Source organism: Canis aureus, chromosome 3 (assembly GCF_053574225.1).
Source record: "Canis aureus isolate CA01 chromosome 3, VMU_Caureus_v.1.0, whole genome shotgun sequence".
NCBI classification, from domain to species: domain Eukaryota; kingdom Metazoa; phylum Chordata; class Mammalia; order Carnivora; family Canidae; genus Canis; species Canis aureus.
Window position 1 is genome coordinate 51,241,671 of NC_135613.1, and position 17,586 is coordinate 51,259,256.

The following is a 17,586-nucleotide window of genomic DNA, read 5'->3' on the forward strand; positions in this document are numbered from 1 at the left end:
CTTCCTTGTGGCTCTAGGGGAGTGATGAGAGAGTAGTCCTTTCACAAATGTGGACTAAAAATGATAATGATAAAAAACAAAACTTACATTACATTTGTGAAGCAAGGCAAGCAATGGTAGATAATAATGTCTGGTTTTATATATGGAGACAGTCCTGCACAAATCAATGGTAGTGAACTCAAGCCAGGGTCTAATCAAGAGAATCATACAGTTTATGCACAATATTTGGCTCTCTGCTTTACGGGATATTCTTTGACAAATGCAAAAAAAAAACAAAGAAAGAAAAACTTTTTTTTTAAAGGCTCAATACTTTGAGAACTACTGGTCTCTGAGCATAAGCATAATGAAGGCACTTTATTTCTCCAGATCATCAGTTAAAAATAACTACAAGGATTATATTAGAAAACTTGTCAACTACACCCTGATTTTAACTCTATCTTTTAAAATCCTTTATTTTTTTTTTAAGCATGAGCTCCTAAAGAATTAAGTGAAAAACAAAATTCCAATAAATCAATTTGGGTAATTATCAACTCTGGTAAAAATATCTAGTCAAAAGATTAAAACCCCTGGCTAAATGAGAGTTTGAGATTCTCTATAGATTTCAAATTATCCTTGTGATCTATTATATCTCATTATCCCTGAGAGCAGATACTGTGCAACGCTGGAATCCAAATCCTACAAATGTGAGATGTATTCTCTTTAAAGCTCTTGCACATACAAAGCTGACAGGGAACAGGCAGTTAATGAACCTGTATGTGGTTTTGCTTATGTGTGTGTCCAAGTGATGTTATCAGTTTTGTTAGCTGATCTCAAGGTTTAAAACAATAGAACTTAATTAAGAGGCAGGAATTAAGTCCTTTCTGATTTTAAAATGAGCATATAGTTTTTACTTAATAGCTGTATTTAAGATTTCCTCCTCTCTCTTCATTTCTTTTAACAGCTTAAGCTTCAAATGGTTCAATTTCCAATTTAAGTGAATTTTTTTAGGCTTCCTGGCTTGGCAGCGGCCTGGGAACCTCTTGACACAGTCCTCTTACCAACACACATATCAAAGAAGGTGGTAATTCTTCTGCTTACTGCTAAATTGAGATGAAAAGTCAGCTGATGAGAGACAAGGTATTTTTTTCCTCAGCCACATTAAAGGGTATCAATCAGGGGCAACTGATTATAAACCATACCACTTCTGGTTAAAAGATAAGACTTTTTATAGAGATTTTTAATAACACAGCTGCCAAATTAAGAACTTATGGGCCGGGCCTTCCTGTTTCCCTGTCTTTTTTTTTCATATACTTAATGACCAAAGCCAGTCCAAAAAAATTCTAGGACCAAATTAAAACTCATACTTCAAATTGATTGAGCAATACTGTTACCAAAATGAAACATTTAAGTATGATCCCCAAGGCAATTCACCAGGAAGCATTTGGTTTGCATTTATAGTTAGCATTCAGAAAAGGGAAATGAAATATCTATCACGTCTGCTCAAGTAAATACATAAATAAAACCTGTTTATATCTAAGTTAATAATGCAACACTGAATGAGATCCTAAGATTGTTCTTTCGATTAGTTTTTCCTTGAACCATCTAAGCTTTTCTACTTTGTCATCCTATTTTTAGGGTTTTTTTCCCTTTTCAATAAATAAATATTTCTTCTTAATATACTTAATAAACAACACTTAACAACCTATGTAATTAACTAGAAAACTTTTCAATAAAACTGATGCACATTAAGCTTTTAAGAAGTGGAAATTTGTCTTTTGAAAAACGAATCTGGGGATGCCTGGGTGGCTCAGCAACTGAGTGTCTACCTTTGGCTTAGGTCGTAATCCCGGGGTCTTGGGATCGAGTCCCACATCGGGCTCCCCACAGGGAGCCCGCTTCTCCCTCTGCCTCTGTCTCTGCCTCTCTTTCTCTGTGTCTCTCATGAACAAGTAAATAAAATCTTTAAAAATAAAATAAAATAAAGAACTAAGATTAAGTGTTCATTTAAAGTATTTTGATTTTGAGAGTATTTCATGTTTATCTACATTTGAGTATTTTTTGCTATACATATAACAGGTCAATAAAATGTGACTGCTCACTTTTTCTTTGTATCTGGACCTAAAATGCATATATGTCTATAAATGCATCGTGTTCTTTTGCATGGAAAATTTTTGTTTGCTCCTAGTGATTAGTTATGCGATAATGTCAGCTATGTCATTATTCTGGGCGTTCAAGACAACTTTCCAGCATGAAGAATCGTTTAGAAATACTTTTAAGATAATCAACATATGGAAGAATTCTCTTAATGAGGCTGCTGTCCATTTACGTGAAACTGACAATCAATAATCATTTGCCAACTCTAATAGATGACTCATTGATAATCTTTACAGTCACTACTTATCTGAAAAGAAAAAAAAAAAAAAGGTCTTTTAGCTGAGGACTAGATAAAAGTGTGAAATCAAAAGTCCTCGAGAGCTCCTCTCAGCTTCCAAAGGGGTACAGCTTTCACAAGTTCCTTGGACTTTCTGGGTAACACAGTAGAGTGATCTTCCATCCCCATAGTTATGCTGAGTACCAAATAAGGTAACAGGTTAAATACTTCAGTATAGCATGACAACAGGTGAAAGCGACATTGTCAAAAGCAGGCACAGGACACTGCACAGCAGCCTGACGTCACGTGGTTCAGGTACAACAGTTACCAATCCCCAAGAAGTATTCAACTACAACAGAATAAAATAACCAACTGTCACTAAAAGGCTAAACTGTTCAAAATTCTGCAGATGATGGTGCAGAGTTCATCATACTTCTCCCCCTCCCCTTCCCCTGTTTCTTGAGCATCTGTTATGTGCAAGGCAGGAGCTATGCTGGGAGGGGGGATTATAACAGTGAACAATGCAGATGCACATGTGCCCCTGCCCTCTGGTGCTCACACACCGCAGAACATTCAGACAGGCCAATAGGCTTTACCACATGCTGTGTTGTTAGTGTTTCAAGGGTGAAGTCAAGGACGCTGTGAAGAATACAGACAGGCTCCTCTGTATTCTAGAAGGCTTCCCGATGGATGGCAGAGTTGAAAGCAGAAGGGTTAAGTAGGAGTTTGCCTGGTGAGGTTATAAGTGTTGGATGAGAAGGAAGAACAAGCAAAAAAGCCACAGGGTGAGAAAATGCTCTCGATAAACATTCATTCCCTACCTCCGGACAAAAAAATAAAAATTACATATTCACTCCCTATCTACGGAGATTAAAAAAAAAAATCACGAAGTGTAAATATCGATAAAAATGTGCCCTTGTGGGGCGCCTAAGTGGCTCAGTGGGTTAGGCATCTGCCTTCGGCTCAGGTCATGATCTCAGGGTCCTGGAAATGTGCCCTTGTGGGGCGCCTACGTGGCTCAGTGGGTTAGGCATCTGCCTTCGGCTCAGGTCATGATCTCAGGGTCCTGGGATCGAGTCTCACATCAGGCTCCCTGCTCAGTGGGAGTCTGCTTCTCCCTCTCCCTCTGCCCTAAAAAGAAAGCTCACTCTCTCTTTCTTTCTAAAATAAATAAATAAAAACTAAAAAAAAAAAAATTTAAAAATAAAATAAAATACAGATTACCAGGCCCCACCCCAGACCCAGACTGAAGTTTATGGAGAGGAGGCCCAGAAATCTGTTATAACAAGTACTCCAGCTGCAGGGAAGAGCTTTTCATTGTTGGAACTCTTTCCTTTCTCCCTCCTGGCCATTTTGGCGGTTGCTGTTGGTTGAGGCCGTCCCGCATCTAAGGCAGGAAGATGGTGGCCACAAAGAAGACGAAAAAGTCGCTGGAGTCGATCAACTCTAGGCTCCAACTGGTTATGAAAAGTGGAAAGTACGTGCTGGGGTACAAGCAGACCCTGAAAATGATCAGACACGGCAAAGCGAAACTGGTCATCCTGGCCAACAACTGCCCGGCTTTGAGGAAATCTGAAATAGAATACTACGCCATGTTGGCCCAAACTGGTGTCCATCACTACAGTGGCAATAATATTGAATTGGGCACAGGATGTGGGAAATACCACAGAGTATGCACACTGGCTATCATCGATCCAGGTGACTCTGATATCATTAGAAGCATGCCAGAACAGACTGGTGAAAAGTAAATCACGCAAAATTTTTCTTTAATAAAACTGGCCAGAGCTTGTTTTAAAGACAAAAAAAAAAACCCAAGTACTCCAAGTATCTCGATGGCAAATGAAGTTTTAGAAGCACTATAGATAGGGAGGTTCTCTAGGCTAAAGGTGGACTTGGGGGTGAAGAAAACAGAGCCAGGTGTCAAAGTGACTCAGTGACTGTGGGAGCACAACCAAAAGTTAAGAGAAGCAAACCACATGGCACCACGTGACTCATTTCCTCGTGAAGGCTCCAGTTTCACCATCAACCTCCACTCTTCCAAGGTAGATGTATATGTGCACTCACTGGCTCTCCCCTGTTGCACCTATCCTGACAACTTCCCAGAGCAAACAAGTCTCCAAACGTGCATGCGATTATCAAGATGATACGGAAAAACTGCTGACACATTGGTGAACATCCACAACCACTACTGGGAAAGTAAACGTCATGTTGGCCAACCAGCCTTCATTTAAATACTCTACAAAGGAAGTGTACATGTGTAGTGGGGTCCCAGGGTGGCCTACAAGGCGGTGTTTTGTTTTCTTCGGGAAACTGGGCAGTGGAGAGGCAGGCAGCCCCACGTCCTCTTCCTGGAAGGGGATGCACTGTGTAATGAGACAGCCCAGTGGGTGCTAGGGGGACTCAGGCCACTCGGCTACTGACAGTTGACTGGGCTGGATTTTAGATGCTTCACTTCCAAAATGACAGAAGTAAGAATTGTGCCAGATTTTACAACCTCCCTTGTAGCTGCAGGTGGCCAATCTGAACAGTACTAGGCTAGGGAGACCTAAGGGGAAGTCCCAATCAAGAGCTTTTCTTCCCAAATAAAAAGGCAAAGTCTTGTAAGTCTTGTCTGCCTTTCCACACTGTCCCCCTTCTTCATTGTTTTGGCCTGGGGGACAGCTTGATGACAGAGGGGTGGCACTCATGCTTGGTCTTGAGAACAAAAGCCACAAGCAAATAACGGCAGCAAAAAGGGAGGAGCCAGGTATTCTGACAACCTCCTTTAGCACTATCTCTATCTAGACTCCTAATTTTTGCCTTTAAACAAGAGAAAAATAAACCCTTTATTTAAGTCACTGTTCTTCAAGTTTTCAGCTGAGCCCATTCTCAACCTTGTTTATTTTTTTCCTCTCTCTTCTTTAAATTTTTCAATATTTTTAAACAGATTTTATTTATTTGAGAGAGAAAGCACAGAGATGGGCGAGAGGGAGAAGATAACTCTCCACTGAGCAGGGAGCCCACCTCTGGGCTCAATCCCTGAACCCTGAGATCATGACCTGAGCATTAATCAAGAACTAGATGCTCAACCCACTGATGCACCCAGTTGCTCCAAATTTGTCATTTTTTTTTTTAGAATGATTATTATCCTCATGAAATTTATCTTTATGTTCCTCTGGCACCTTATACTTACAATCAATTTAGTTAACACTGACCTGACTTAAACAATTAAATCATCAGAAAACAAAATAGCCTAAATACATATAGTTTTCATCTAGCTTAGAACATTGGCTAAGGCCCACCCATACCAGAAATCAACTGAAATTAAGGAATAAAACTAAAAACCAGAGAAAAGGCTTCATCAGCAATAAATCAGGCAGAGAGGATATATTAAAACCCTTAAGAAATATTTGCTAAATATAGGACAAAGGAAACTCAATTGAAGACGGTTGCTGAAGTTGCTGAGAGAGATGACTTATTACTTTCAGTATTTGGCAAAAAATTAGAGCACCTAAATACCAACTAATAAGGAAATAGAAAAATATGGGAAGTGAAGGCTATGTGACAGTAACCATTATTTCTTCCTAACATGCAGAAGTAGGAAGCAAGGGGCAGAGGCCAGTGTGGACCATGGGCAGGCTGCGCCCACTCTGTAAAGTCCTTTCCCCATCCCAGCAGGAGTATTTACAGAGGCAGCCACATCACAGCTGGAGGCAAAGTGGTCACACCAAAAAGAAAGCAGGGCCTTGCTTTGACATATGTCTCACTGAAACAGAAACAGTGCAGAAACAGGCTAGCACGTCTAATCCAGCGTAGCACGATACCCACTAACACTATGCCCTGGTGTGGGGGGTATTCTTCAGCTCAGCAGGCAACAGTGCCCAGAGAAAAGGCTGGGCACAGCTGAGAGAAGAGGCAGATGACACTAAAACACAGACTTGATGTGATTTCAAAAACCTTTGGAAATATCTTTCGGAGAAAAACTTCCCTTGTGGGTAGCCAGCTCCCTCTGCATCTCCTTAGGCCACAGGACCTTTACACCAATATTGTAAATCAATAACCTCCATCCTCCCACTTAAAATGCAAGAAAAGTCCAACAATGCCAGGTGAAAGTGTTAGGTGATGAAGAAAAAACCCAACCATAATTTCATTCAATCAATCCAGCAGGAACACCTACTATAGGCCAGACATTGCTCTAGGGAAGGAGGGTGGAACAGTGCAAAAGGACAAAAATGCCTATTGTCCTGGCCTTGACATTCTTTGGGGTGTGTGACTACTGTCTGGAATAGCCGTCTTCACTCAGGAACAGATTAAGATGAAGAGGTAAAATGGGCCAAATGGAAGCTTTGAAAAAAGGATTCTTCAATAAAAGAAAATAGTATGGAAGAAAAAGAAGTTCAATATATGTCTAAAGAAGATGTACCGCAAACAAGCAGACTATGAGCTCCCCATAGAATTCTGACCCAGGAGTGGGGCCTGTGCCAGGAGCCCTTACCCCACTCCACCCCAGATACTTGGAAGGGCAATCTGTTGTGGCCTAACAGCAACCCCATGAATAGCAGGGGGATGAGTAGACGAAGCAGAAAAAACCCAACCCCACGAAACAGAGTAAGTGGGCTAAGGAAAGGACACAGAAACAGAAATTGCCATGGCAAAATGTTAGAGAAGTCGGGAGCGGTGATAAAAAGCAGACAGCATCAAATCAAATCAGTGTTGTACATAACACACCTCATGGGATCCTTCTGAATACAGCAGAAACTCCAGTGAGGAAAGCGAGTAGGGGTAAGAGAATAAAGCAGAAATTACACCAGAGAATGAAATAACTGCTATAAATATGAAAACGAAGACAAGCTGATCATCACTTGATTGCCTTCCTGAAAAACTTAAGAATCAACTGAAAATACTTTTTCCACTATTTCAAAATCAGTAAGAATATATAGTCCATTTGAGGAACACCATAAAACTTGAGAGACGTAAAAGATTTGGATCAACGAAGATGATGTAATACCGTAAAGATCCCAATCATCCCCAAATTAATCTGTAAACATGTGGAAATTCCAAAATACTAACAGAATTTTTGAGGGGCTAAGGGGGAAATGAGGTTTGTTCAGGGATGGAATTTCACAAATTCTTAAATGTGTGAGTATGACATTCAACCTCAGTTAATGACTTATTAAATACTGGGTATCTCCACCTTATACCATTGGCTGAAATATACTTCCTGTAAGGAAAACATTTAAATGAAAAACATAAAATCATAAAACGAAAAACACAGATTGTAAACACTCCGGTGCCATCTTTTCACACATCAAATAGGTAGAGTTATTTTTAAAAGGGTATTATTATCTAGCATTCCCTGGAGAAGGTACAGAATGTTGGTTAATCTGCTAACAGCACAAACTGGTGGAACTTTTCTCAAGAGAAATTTGTCAGAAAACTAAAAACTTCCAGAGTCTGCATAGTCTTTGACCCAGCAAGGCCCCTGCGGGTACTCACCTGAGGGAAATTATCACAGATGTGGCACTGAAGATGTTCAGTACAGCACACCATTTATAATAATAAAAAAATGAAAACAATCTGAAGGGAAAAGATGGTAAATAAATTATGACACAGCTATGCAACAGCATGCTACCTACCCATTAAAAGCAAAAGCATCTGGGACATCTTGGTGGCTCAGTAGCTGAGCATCCGCCTTCAGCTCAGGTCATGATCCCAGGGTCCTGGGATCGAGTCCTACATCGAGTTCCCCGCAAGGAGCCTGCTTCTCCCTCTGCCTGTGTCTCTGCCTCTCTGTGTATCTTTGTTTTTATTTATTAATGAATTAATAAAAATAAAGATACTATTTTAACATTTAATAAGCTAATCATTATTAAGGCACTTATTTCAAAATATAAATGAAAAGTCAGGAAATTTTTATTCTACTCAATCAATATAAAGATTCCTTATACTGTATCTGAGGGCCGAAGACTGCTGTAAGTTGACTTTTAAAAACTATATATGCAATCTCTATTCTCTATTCTTGTGGGTTTTTCTTTTAATACAAAGTATTCTAGGCTATAGAGGGGAAAAAATCTATACACTGATAGACTGTTATCAGTCCTGTCAACAGCATAATCTACTGGTTCTAACAATCTATTTTCATGTTCTGGTCTCAGAAAGTATGTTGTAGCTTTTCAGCACAAATGTTACTCAGGAAAAAAAAAAAAAAAAGCCACCCTGCTTTTTATTGACCTATATTAAGTATAAACTCAGTTGAGTCACCAAAGCCTCTTAGGATCCTTACCCAAATAAAATTTCTCCAACCCAGTGTGGTCCTTGCAACAAACTCCAAAAACATATTGTAAATAGCTCAGTTGGCAAGAAAAACTCAAGGGAGACATATTATTACTTCTTTAAAAATTTAGCCCTACTTCCTTTCACAGGAAAAAAAAAAAAAAAAAAAAAAAAAAAAAAAAAACCTTAAATGGTATAGCACCAGCAAACATTTGGCTCAGCTCCTGGCATGCATGTCAAGACATCCGTCCACTGCTACCCTGCTAGTCTACAAATGAAATAGGAGTATGATCACTGTATGTCCCTTCACTTATTCTATAGTTAATTATCCTTGGTATATTACAGCCATAAACAAAGGAGCAAAGAAAGACTAGTTCTATAAAAGTGATCGCTGACTCTCAGATATTTCTGCCTTGGCTATCATTAGCTATAAATGAATTGCCCAAGATGTTAAGAGCCCGAAAGAAATCAATTGATAGATACCAGAGATTTTCTTAAAGAAAAAAAATCCCGCTGACTCTAAGACATGTGTGAATTCAAGTAATAAACTAAATAGGAAGGTAAAAGGTCAAATAAGGGGGTAGGGGGGTCACCCAAAGGGTGCTGCCTCTTTAAATGGAATAAGCAGAAGGAAATGGCTTTAATTCAATTAGCTCATCCAGAAACCTGGGGGCATGGAATATATGAAATGATACTAGAGGAAATTTACTGCCCTGGGACTCCTCCATCTGCGGTTGCAGGGGAGGCTGCTGCTCCCCTTTACACCTCTGCGCATCTTGCTTTTGCATACATCTCTTGTGTGGTCCAGACCCTGCCCAGCTGGCTTTTCCTGCTGCCAGCGGTAGTGAGGGCTGCTCTGGCTCTCACTAGGTGAGTGCTCCCCACATCCAGCCAGACCACTGGGTCTGGGACCGGCACTCTTCCTGCACAACACCTACTTCACTTGCTTGAGGGGTGGTCCAGGACCACCTGCATCAGATCATCTGGCATGCTTGTCAAAAATGCAGATCTCAGGGTCCTATCCCAGGCCGCCAGGATCTGAATCCCTGAGGACGGCAGCCAGGAAGTGTCATTGTAACATGTGTGCCGTGCATGCTCATTAGCACATTGACATGTGGGAGCCGATGAGTCAATGCACACTCTATACAACACATTACAAACTATTACATGAGCGGTTCAATCATTGCTTTGGATTTCAGTCACCATGTTTTAATTGTCAAGCCCCGCAGCTGGAATGCTTGTTCAGATATACAACACCGTGAGGTACATAAAAGGAAAAGCATGACAACAATGGCCAATATGAAGGAAGGAAGGAAGACGTGGCCTCCCACCAAAAAAAAATGGACCCTAAACCAATGATCATACTTTCCTGTCTGTTCCCAAAGAAGTAAGCACTCTGAAAATAAACTTTAAGGAATTATTTTAAATTAATCATTTCAAGTACTTCATTTAAGAATTCTAAGAGAAAACACTGACACTTCTTTCCTGATTTAGCCATACTGACTTCCTTTTAGCCAAATAAAAGAACTCCTTCTGGCCAGCCATCTCGTAGACCTCTGACGTTTAAGTGTTGATCACCTCCTTGGGGCGCTGGGCTGACTCAGCTGAGAGAACATAGGACTTGTGATCAAACCCTCTGTTGGGAGTGGAGACTACTTAAAAAAAAAAAAGTGTTGATACTTCCTTCATGAAGGGTGTCTTCTCCTTTGGCTTCTGTAACTCAGCCCTTTCCTGCTGCCCTTCCTCTGATCATTTAGTTCCTTGCAAGCTCTGTTACACGCTCTACCCAATCCTGAAAAGGGGATGCACCCCAAATGTCTTGGGCCTTCTGCTCTGGGTACTCTACACGCCGACCGCTGACAACTTTGTTCACTACCATGGCTTCATGGCCAGCTCCACACTGAAAACCCTCAACCTTACAGCCCAACGTTCTAAGTTCCTGTCCATGGCCAACTGCCCACTGAACCTCTCCACCCAGCAACTCCAAATTCACAAGTCCAAAACTGAACTCATCATCTTCCCCCCATGCTTGTTTCTTCCTTCAGATGTTCACTCCGACCTCACACTACCATTTACCCATACAGAATGCTGGAAGTTCTTCCAGAGTAGGGACGGCACTCTCAAACTCAAATGCTTGTGGCAGCACCTAGGTAACAACTGTATTGTTTAAGAGATAAGCGTATATTCTTAACATATCACTTCTATGTAGTTTGCAAATTTTATCCCATTTAATAGAACAACCCTCTGAAGTAGGTATCATTAGCTCTAGTTTACAGGTGGGCAAACTAAGGCACACAGCATTTTTTGTGGTTGTTTTTCTTTTTTTATGGAACTTGCTCAAGGCCACTCAACTATTAAAAGCCAGGATTTGAATGCAGGGAGGTCACTACACTATGCAGTCTCTGAAAGAACTGGTCAGGTGTAGGATACCAAGGAGCACAGAGAACTGGAGAATGCCTGCTTTGTGGCAGCCAAACTCTTTGTGGGTCTGTGTTCTAATTTTTGTTTAGGCCTCCCCAGCACTCCCTGTCCTCTGCATAAGGTTCTGTTCATCTGTTCATTCTATTTCCTCAGTTTCTCTCTCCCCTCTCCTCCTGCCCCACCGCAGCCCTAGGCATGTCTCAATTGACTGCCACTGATCTGTTGGTCATCATGCTTGCCTCTCACTGGCCCATGCTCTAAAGCAGGGGACACCAAGTTTTTCTCTTTAAATGGCCAGACAGGAAATGTTTCAGGTTCTCTAGGCTGTAAGTTTTCTAGCACAATTAATCAGCTCTATTGATGCAACATGACCTTAGCATAGAACAAATGGGTATGGCTGTGTTCCAATAAAACTTTATTTACAGGGATCCCTGGGTGGCGCAGCGGTTTGGCACCTGCCTTTGGCCCAGGGCGCGATCCTGGAGACCCGGGATCGAATCCCACATCGGGCTCCCGGTGCATGGAGCCTGCTTCTCCCTCTGCCTGTGTCTCTGCCTCTCTCTCTCTCTCTGTGTGACTATCATAAATAAATAAAAATTAAAAAAAAAAAAACTTTATTTACAAAACAGACAACCCTTGTTCAAGGATATCACTACTACCATCTCTTAATCAATCCTACTTCTTCCACAGAACTCAATTCGACATGGTCCCCAAACTTTAGAGAATATGATAAAAATAGAAAAGTATCAGTGGGAAAAAAATGAGTGCATGCTTTTACAACCACAGGGCAGAAAAAAAATCTTTCTAAGCATAAAAAAAAACCCACAAAACTAATAATTATTTTTAAGCTTTTTTTTTATTATTCATCCATTTGAGAGAAATATATATAGAGAGAGAGCACAAGCAAGGGGAGAGACAGAGTAGAGGGAGCAGCAGACTCCCCACTGAGCAGGGGACCGACAGGGGCTCGATCCTAGGACCCGGAGATCATGACCTGAGCGGAAGGCAGATGCTTAACCAGCTGAGTCACCCAGATGTGCCCAATACTAATAAATTTGAATACAGAAAAGTTAAATATCTCAGTGGGGCAAAACTAAAACAAAATCATAGAACATGGGATGCCTGGGTGGCTCAGCAGTTACACATCTGCCTTCGGCTCAGGGCATGGTCCCAGAGTCCTGGAATCAAGTTCTACATCCAGCTCCCTGCAGGGAGCTTGCTTCTCCCTCTGCCTATATCTCTGCATCTCTCATGAATGAATAAAATCTTAAAAAAAAAAAAAAAATCACAGAACATCACAAAAAGATATCAGTAAGAAATGACTGAGGATATAAGAAACAAAGAGTAAAATAAAATACAAATGATCAAAATAGTGAAAAAGATGCTAAATCCCACTATGACTTAAAATATGAAACACAACAAACTTAAGGATCTTTTTCAATTACCACAGAGGCAAAACCAGTAAAGACTGCTTATGCCCAAGCACAGAATACAGAAGGAATGGGATGCCCACATGGTACTTCAGGGAGCGTCATTTATACTATCTTTTCCAAGGAACTGGCTGATCCATCAAAATTAAAATGTTAAAAGCTAGCACCTATATTTCTTTCTTTCTTTTTCTTTTTTTTTAGATTTTATTTATTTATTCATGAGAGACACAGGGAGGCAGGGACACAGGCAGAGGGAGAAGTAGGCTCCCTGCAGGGAGTCCAATATGGGACTGAGCCGAAGGTAGATGCTCAACCACTGAGTCACCCAGGGGCCCCAGCACTTATATTTCTAAACACTTCTACAGACAGATTCACACAACTATACAAAGACACATGAACTGAAACTTAACTACAGATCTGCTTTCAATAGCAAAAAACTGGAAACACCCTACATGTTTACTGGTAGAGGGTTGGTTAAGCAAACAATGGCAGTTCTACACAATGAAAGCTTATGCAGTGGCAAATACTTTCAGTGAAAGCTATACCATTAAGAGAAAGTGGCAAGTTGCAGAACAGTGTGTGTAGGTAATGATCTTAGTTCCATTAAAATGTAGAAGCATATCCATAGCTTTAGATCTGCCTATTTATATACATATAGCAGGCTACATGTCAAACAGCGGTTTTCTCTAGAAGGGCCAGAAAGGGTACTTTTTCAGTTTTAGATACATGCTTCTGTATTATTTGAATTTTTGTTGCAATAAGTTTATAATAACCGGGTAGTGATTAAGCCTCTTAAGAAAATAAATGAGACAGAACACAAAGTGTGTGTTCCTCCAAAGAACGTTCCAGAACTTCCACCTGTGTGAGCATAAAAGCCACACTCCCTAGCCTGAAATGCATGCTAACACAATGGCCCTGCCTAACTTTTTGAACTCTCAGTGGGTGTCTCTTCTGTGTCACACCCAGGTCCTGCTGAATTACTCATAATTTCTGCAGTTTTCAGACTATGTCAGGATGCACCAGCTTCTTTGCCCTTGCAAAGCCTTCTCCCTCTGCTTACAATCCTTGCCTTCTGTACCTAGTAAACGCCCATTCACCTCACCCCCTTCACAGGCAGAAACAACACTCCCTTCTCTGGGTCCCCACTCAGCCTTGCCACACAGCTGCTACAACACCCATAGCATCGATTGCCCTAAGCATGGACAGAGTAGGAATGATAGTATTAATAATAGCTAATTAAGTGCCTATAAGGTACATGGCTGTTTCACACACATTATCTCATGTAATCTTCACGATGAGGTTATAAAGTACCACTATCTCTATCTTAGCAATAAAGGAACAATGGCACACTGAGGTTAATTACCCAAGATCACAAAGATTACTAAAAGTTCTGGTTTGAAACACAGAGGTGTCTGGTCACAGTTGTTTTATTTGTATACATGTGTATGCCTACAAAATGTCCCCCACCAGACTATCCGCTTCTTCTTGAGGACAGAAATCCTGTAACGCTGTATCTTCAGCATTTAGCAAAAAGGTACATAGTAGACACCCAACAAATAATGAAGGGAGGCCAGCTCTTAGTATCCTCTAGTTCCACCCACTACACAATGCAGGAATCCCTTCAGCTTCTCTCAAAAAGGATCCGCTTCCAGTTGGATGGTTCCAATGACAAGGACCACTGCCTTACAAGGCAGCCCATTTCCCATCCGATGGTTCTCCTGAGAGCTCTCCTTCATACTGCTGGCACATGCAATCTTCTTGTTCTGCCCTCTTAACTATAAATCAGCAACACTGCTCCTTTAAATCACAGAAGCTGCAGATACTTGAACATGGCCACTCTCCTTCCCTCGCCTTCTTTCTCCCTCTTCCCTTCTCTTCCCCAAGTGACAGGGTTTCCATATCCCCTCTTCTTTACATTTGTCCTACTCTGGATGACTCCAATTTGTCAATTCCCCTCTTAAAAGCAAATCCTTCCAGGCACCTGGGTGGATCTACCTTTGGCTCAGGTAGTGATCCCAGGGTCTTGGGATTGAGTCTCACATCAGGCTTCCCGCAGGGAGCCTGCTTCTCCCTCTGCCTATGTCTCTGCCTTTCTCTGTGTGTCTCTCATGAATAAATAAATAAAATCTTAAAAAAAAATTTAAAAAAGCAAATCCTTCCAAGTGAGAAGCACTGGACTCAACTACAAGTCCTCAACAGTGGATGCCATCCATGATTTTTGCCCTCAAACATCTTAGGGGAATATACATTAAATAGACAAGCAAAGGTTTACCTGTAATTATTAGGAAACTAACACCTTCAAGGTGTTCCCTGCCTCAGGCAAGCTGTTGGGTACACTGAATGCATTATGTGCTTTAACTCTTCAAGGTTTATTATTGTTCCTATTCCACACTTGAGGAAGTTGTTTCAACAAGGCTAAGAAACCGCCCCAAGGCTCACTTGACTAGTAAATGTCCTAGCCAGGATGAGAATTCAAGGCTGCTTGACCTCAGTGCCATATTCCAAGTTTTGAGAAGGGAGACTTGGGCCAAGAGCAGGCAAGACAAGACTTAGTGGAGAAGTCCTGAAAGGCTCTAACTGGATAGAAAAGAGGCAGATGGGTCTCCCATGGAGGCAGGAAAAATGGGTATGGTAGGGGTAAAGATCTGTTTATGAGGAAGAGTTTAATCATTCCAGATCACAATTTTCCTCTAAAGTCAGGCAAAGCTAAGACAGGAGGCAATATGGAAGGATTGCAGACTCTTGAGTAGGTAAAGAATATGTGAAAGCAGTGTTTTAGGAAAGTTGGCTTGGCAGGAAAAGAGAGAGACAACAGCTGAGAGCTACTGCCGTGACCATAGTAGGCCTCCTATGTTTTGGACCTCAGCTAGGATGGCACCTTCAGAAATGGGTATAAGAAATCTTAAGGGCATTACAAAAGACATCAATGCTAACAGCTGGGTGTTAGACTAGAGATGAAGGGAGCCAGGAGAGTGAAGAATGAAGAATGACTCTAAGGTTTCCCATTTGGGGAAAGTAAAAAATGCTGGTATTACTGCCAGAAATGGGATGGAGAGAGAAGCAGCAACCTGAAGAGCGAGAAAGAGGGGATGCTGACGTGGACACTTGTTCAATGATGGTGCACACAATGCAAGGCTGCTGACAGAGGCCACTTCTGCCTTCAGACTGAGAGACTCATGTTTGGGATGATATCCTTATGATCATATCCAGTCATTCTTACCATATCAGCAACATGATATACCACTTGTATAAATGACAAAAGATAACTTTTCATTGAAATGTGGGAACTCCTTGCTCAGCTACCATAAAGCACAGAGGCCTGTTTTTTCAAGGATGCCCCCTGGAATCAGCCTCACTGCTCTGGAATCTCACTCATAGGAAAGTCTAACTATGATTCTTCAAGTCTTCTGTCAAATTCCTTATGCCTGTCTTCCATTCTGCCCCCCAAAAGATTTTCTTTAAGTGACTTTGGTCACCGAGGAAAGACGTTACCTGGTTGACCTCCCTGTACCTTGGATTTCAGGCTCAACTGTCTTGGAAAACACACACCAGTCTTTCCCTGGTCTCCTCTGCTCTCCCAAGCCTCTCTGTCTCATCTGCTCATTTCTCCATTTTGACTCAGTAACATTGCTTTCCACTTCTTTCCTCAAAGAGTATCTGGTTTAACTTTATTATTCCCCTGCTGTATTTCTTCTCCTTATTCTCATCTAAGAAGAAAAGGAGAGATGGGGTCTTCAAGCTGCAGGATGTTGCAGAACATACCTTCTACACACAGCCCAGAATAAGCTACTTCTAAGTTTAGCTAGGGGATGGGATGATGACCATAAAGCTTTGCCTGATCATAGGTGGCTGTGACAACCAAATGACATAATACGGGTTGATACCCAATGCACACAATAAAATTTGGTACAGTTGGCTAGACTGAGGCCATGAAATCTGGTTCCAGACCTTTTCTCCAGAGATGTACTCTAAATCCCCGCATGCCTGGGACAATCTCAGAGGCCCTACACAGCAGTGCGCTCAGAGACCCAGAGGCCACTGTGGGTTCACCGCGTATCAAGCACAAGCATGCAGGGCTTTTTGTTTTCAGAATTCAAACAGAGCTCACTAACCCACTGCATTTTAAAGGATAGTAGGCGCATGAACACAAAAGACAAGAAAATAAGCAGGATAGGCATTCTACTTTAATTGCAAATAGAAAAGACTAGTTTTAGTACAATATGTTTAGTGCAAAACTATTAACAGTTCTGTATAAACAGAATTTGGAAAACTTGATTTTGAGTCCTACTTAAATCGAAGAGAGAAAAATATACTAATAAAGGATCGGTGGTTTCCAGATATTCCTTTTGGTGCAGTAATAAAAGTAGCATTTCGTTTAACTGAAAGTTTCAAGTAAGAATCTAACTGTATCAGAAAAACAAAGTACCTGTGAGTTTGATTTTGGACAGCCGTGCCAAAATTCCTGGCAAATCATCCAGATGCAACTTCATCTCTTTCCAGTGCTTTTCATCCTTTGTCTCTTTCCCCGCATCTAGTGAGCCTTCAATAATGGAAGCTGATTCCAGTTCTAGCAATTCTTTCTCATTTGGCTTTCTGGATAAAGGTAGGCTGGGAGGTGGAAGAGGTCTCATTTCACAGATTTCTGCTTTGGCCTGACCCAGAGACGTTTTCTCAAGGAAAGGCAATGCCACAGGTTCTGGCTTCCGTTTCACTTGCTGGTTGAGGCTTCTGTTCAGTTGTGTGACATACTAAGTAAGGAAAGTATATGTCATTATAAACCCAAGACCCAAAATGCTCTTACACTGTTGTTAAGTAACACCTCCTATCAGCCTGTTACCAATTCTTGAAAGATTATTCCTATACCTTGGTCAATACATGCTGAATTAACTAGTATCTGAGTGTTCGTTAAATAGAGAGGTATAGGGAATATAACTGATGCTTCGATAATAGTTATTAGTTCTATGGTTTAGAAAATCCTAGAAATTTAAGTTCCTTGAAAGAAAAATAAATTCATTTCTTATTCATTCCCTCCAGCATGTTTCCCAACATGGTAGCAAATACATTCCAAATACAGTGAAGGAGTTTTTGATCAGCAAGGGCCCAGGTCAACCTATTGACTTTCCATGTTTCTAG

General features: G+C 41.2%; 1 protein-coding gene and 1 pseudogene across 1 annotated transcript in view; one reads left to right on the forward strand and one right to left on the reverse strand.

The window, feature by feature from the left end:
- COX10 (cytochrome c oxidase assembly factor heme A:farnesyltransferase COX10) overlaps positions 1-17,586 on the reverse strand; it is a 127,498-nt gene that overhangs the window by 103,165 nt on the left and 6,747 nt on the right. Inside the window, exon 3 of the mRNA XM_077892577.1 lies at positions 16,880-17,201. Within this exon, the coding sequence (XP_077748703.1) occupies positions 16,880-17,201 (322 nt within the window). The remainder of the gene's footprint in view (positions 1-16,879; positions 17,202-17,586) is intronic.
- On the forward strand, positions 3,668-4,156 carry LOC144305332 (large ribosomal subunit protein eL30 pseudogene; annotated as a pseudogene).